At 42.3% G+C, this 3926-nt stretch overlaps 1 protein-coding gene across 1 annotated transcript in view; it reads right to left on the bottom strand.

The window, feature by feature from the left end:
• Nucleotides 1-2192: 2192 nt before the first annotated feature.
• LOC309559727 (leucine-rich repeat and fibronectin type III domain-containing protein 1-like protein) overlaps nt 2193-3926 on the bottom strand; it is a 947847-nt gene continuing 946113 nt past the window's right edge. The window contains 3 exon segments of the mRNA XM_082263145.1: nt 2193-2591; nt 2593-2942; nt 2945-2997. Of these exon segments, the coding sequence (XP_082119271.1) occupies nt 2478-2591; nt 2593-2942; nt 2945-2997 (517 nt within the window). The 3' untranslated portion in view covers nt 2193-2477.

The raw sequence follows: 3926 nt of genomic DNA, 5'->3' as shown, positions 1-3926 counted from the left end.
GCTGTCCCCTCAAAATAACTCAGCACACAGCCATTAATGTCTAAACTGCTGGCAACAAAAGTGAGTACACCCCTAAGTAAAAAAGGGCCAAATTGGGCCCAATTAGCAATTTTCCCTCCCCAGTGTCATGTGACTCATTAGTGGTACAAGAGCTCAGGTGTGAATGGGGAGCAGGTCTGTTAAAGTTGGTGTTATCGCTCTCACTCTCTCATACTAGTCACTGCAAGAACTCTCTGATGATCTAAGAAAAAGATTTGTTGTTCTACATAAAGATGGCCTAGGCTATAAGAAGACCCTGAAACTGAGCTGCATCACAGTGGCCAGGACCATACAGCGGTTTAACAGGGCAGGTTCCTCTCAGAACAGGTCTCGCCTTGGTTGACCAAAGAAGTGGAGTGCATGTGCTCAGCGTCATATCCAGAGGTTGTCTTTGGGGAAATAGACGTATGAGTGCTGGCAACATTGCTGCAGAGGTTGAAGGGGGGGGGGGGGGGTTGGTGGGGTCACCCTGTCAGTGCTCAGACCATACACTGCATAAAATTGATCTGCATGGCTGTCATCCCAGAAGGAAGCCTCTTTGAAAGATGATGCAAAAGAAAGCCTGCAAACAGTTTGCTGAAGACAAGCAGACTAAGAAAAATGGATTACTGGAACCATGTCCTGTGGTCTGATGAGACCAAGATAAACTTATTTGGTTCAGATGATGTCAAGCGTGTGGGGCGGGACCCAGGTGAGGGGTACAAAGACAAGTGTGTCTTGCCTAGAGTCAAGCATGGTGGTGGGAGTGTCATGGTCTGGGGCTGCATGAGTGCTGCCGGCACTGGGTGGCTACAGTTCATTGTGGGAACCATGAATGCCAACATGTGCTGTGACATACTGAAGCAGAACATGATCCCCTCCCTTCAGAGACTGGGATGCAGGGCAGTATTCCAACATGATAACGAGTCCATACACACCTCCAAGACAACCACTGCCTTGCTAAAGAAGCTGAGGGTAAAGGTGATGGACTGGCCAAGCATGTCTCCAGACCTAAACCCTATTGAGCATCCTAAAACAGAAGGTGGTGGAGCGCAAGGTCTCTTCCATCCACCAGCTCTGTGATGTCGTCATGGAGGAGTGGAAGAAGACTCCAGTGGCAACCTGTGAAGCTCTGGCGAACTCCATGCCCAAGAGGGTTAATGCAGTGCTGCAAAATAATGGTGGCCACGTAAAATACTGACACTTTGGGCCCAATTTGGACATTTTCACTTAGGGGTGTACTCACTTTTGTTGCCAGTGGTTTAGATATTAATGGCTGTGTGTTGAGTTATTTTGAGGGGACAGCAAATTTACACTGTTTTACAAGCTGTACACTCACTTCTTTACATTGTAGCAAACGTGTAGTTTCCTCTCAGTGTTGTCACATGAAAAGATATAATAAAATATTTACAAAAATGTGAGGGGTGTACTCACTTTTGTGAGATACTATACACACACACACACACAGATTTGCAACTTGTGATTTAGTATCATTTATGTATGTGACAGTGCAGCCCTTTTTTTTTTTTTTTTTTTTTTTTGAGAATAGTTTTGATATTTGTGTGCAAAAATAGGGCTGAAACAACTAACCGGCATAATATATTATGAAAATAGTTGTCAACTATTTTCAGAATCTATTAGTTGGTCAGCTGATTAGTTGGCCTGCATACAGAATGCATTATTTGTTTACATATCAGAAAATACAGTGCAGAACACATACAGCTCAGAACACCGAACATGTGAAATGGGGCCCTAAGTGCCGATTCACACTGCAGCGGCACAACTTCGGGGGCGACCTGTGAAGTCGCGTGCACCGTGACTTCGGCGCGACTTGCACGGACTTCATAAAATGAATGTCTATGCAAGTCGCCCCGAAGTAGTACAGGACCCTTTTTCTAAGTCGGAGCGACTTGTGTCGCTCCTATTAGAACCATTCCTGTACTAGACAATGGACCGCGGCGGTCCGCGACTTGCCAGGCTGACAAGTCGCCTGGCAAGTCGTACTAGTGTGAACCGGCACTAAGAAGGGTTAGAATCTGCATCTGTGATTGGGCTCTCTGAGGCTCAAATTGGACAAGTCAAAATTCTTTACATAAAACTTTTATGCAGGTAGTTCAGGTCATTGAAACATAAAAATAACCAAAAAAAAACAAAAACATTTATTTTCTTTCCTTTTAAGTGCCAGTGTTTAAAACCAATTATTTCTAGTTAGCCATTTTTTGTCACACACTTTTATATTTAATAATATTGAACCAAAAAATAGTTAAGAATGCAGTAATCATTTTTACAGATTAAAAAAATAGCTTTTTGTTGTAACCATCTGATCTTAAAAATAGACAATAGGTATGAAGCCGAAAAGACGACTCCTTGCATGAAAATGTCCTTAACGGTACCACAATGACCAGTCCTTTGATTGTCCCTTTAAAAGAGGTGCATAAGTTTGTGGTATTGGTATTTTGCTAGTGAGAGAGAACGTCATTTGTTATAAAGGTAGTGTCAGTTACAGTCACTTTTTCGCCATCTGGGGTGAGGTCAACTATGGTTTTGCCTTTGATGGACGTTCCAGAGATGTCCCTGCATAATACTGTCTCTTCTCTCATTGAGTTTTGAAGATGAGCGTCCGATTGTACCGCTCTGGCTACCATTGGTTTGAGAGCACACATTGGTGACCTTGGCTGGTTTTGATTTGGGGTGGTTATTGTAGACTTTGTATTTCATGAGTAGAATAAAAATGAAGACAAGGACGGAGGCCACAATGATACCACCGATGATAATGATCATTGTTCCACCAAGAAACTGAGCATGAAGGGATCGACACTGCTTATACTCCTGTTCGGTTGTAAATTGTACACAGCCTATCACCCGGGTTGCAGTCAAAGCGGTTGTGCCATCGTCATATACTGCCAGGACACACAGGTCATAATACGAGATGACACCAGGTCACTTAGGAAAAACGATTTGCTGGTTGATGGAATCATTCTGTTAGAAGAAAACAAATTGAAATTAGAACATGAGTTTTCCATAAACCTGCCTTCATTAAAATGTTTGGATTTATAACTATTTAAAATGTATCTGAACTAACAGCCCTTTTGACCTGCAGAAAATTAAAGGGCTTTAGAGGGATTAAAAGCTACCATAAGGGTCAGTTTCAGACCTTTCTCCTAAAAGATGGATACAAACTTTTTTTTTACAATATGAGGAAAGTCTACATTTTGTTCAATTAGTTTAACAGTTCATGTCTGAAAAAGGTTTAACAATGCAAAAAGGTATTCATTAATTTTGTCTGAAAGTCTTCTGTGCTAAAAAAAAAAAAAGGAATCATTAGAGCTTCTTTAATATGTCTTTAGTTTGTGGTCATTTTTTTTTTAAAGCAAACCAGTACTTTGATCATTAGTAGTAAACCAACACGTTGGCTTATAGCCAACGTCAGCCAATTCAAGCAAAGTCCACCTTTCTGACCAACCTATATTTCGGGTATAACATGAAACACAGCCATAATCTGCAGAGGAACACCTAGTCATTTTATTTCCTCCGAAACAGCCATATCATTATTTTCCGGATCTGTGAATGAAAAGACTAGGAGTCCTATCAGTCCTCAATGGAGCACAAGTGTGCTGCACCTGTAGACAAAACATCCTTCAGCCCCCTAACCAAAGTTCTGTACCTTGGTACAGACCTGCAGCTGGAGGAACAATCTGTTTCCTGCTGAGCATTGTGGCCCCAATCCATTGGTCATGGTTGCAATGTTTTGCAGGCTCCAATACAATAAAATAACAAATGCACACTTTTTTTCAATCAATATGGGTGTAAGCAGGGCTCGAGTCATGCAGGAACGCATGGGAACGGCGTTCCTGTACTATTCCCACAGGAACGCCGTTCCTGTTAGCCACTGAATCCCTGCAGGACTG

This window comes from Pelophylax lessonae (assembly GCF_965119305.1).
Source record: "Pelophylax lessonae genome assembly, chromosome: 7".
NCBI lineage: Eukaryota > Metazoa > Chordata > Amphibia > Anura > Ranidae > Pelophylax > Pelophylax lessonae.
This window is presented reverse-complemented; position numbering and strand designations above follow the sequence as displayed.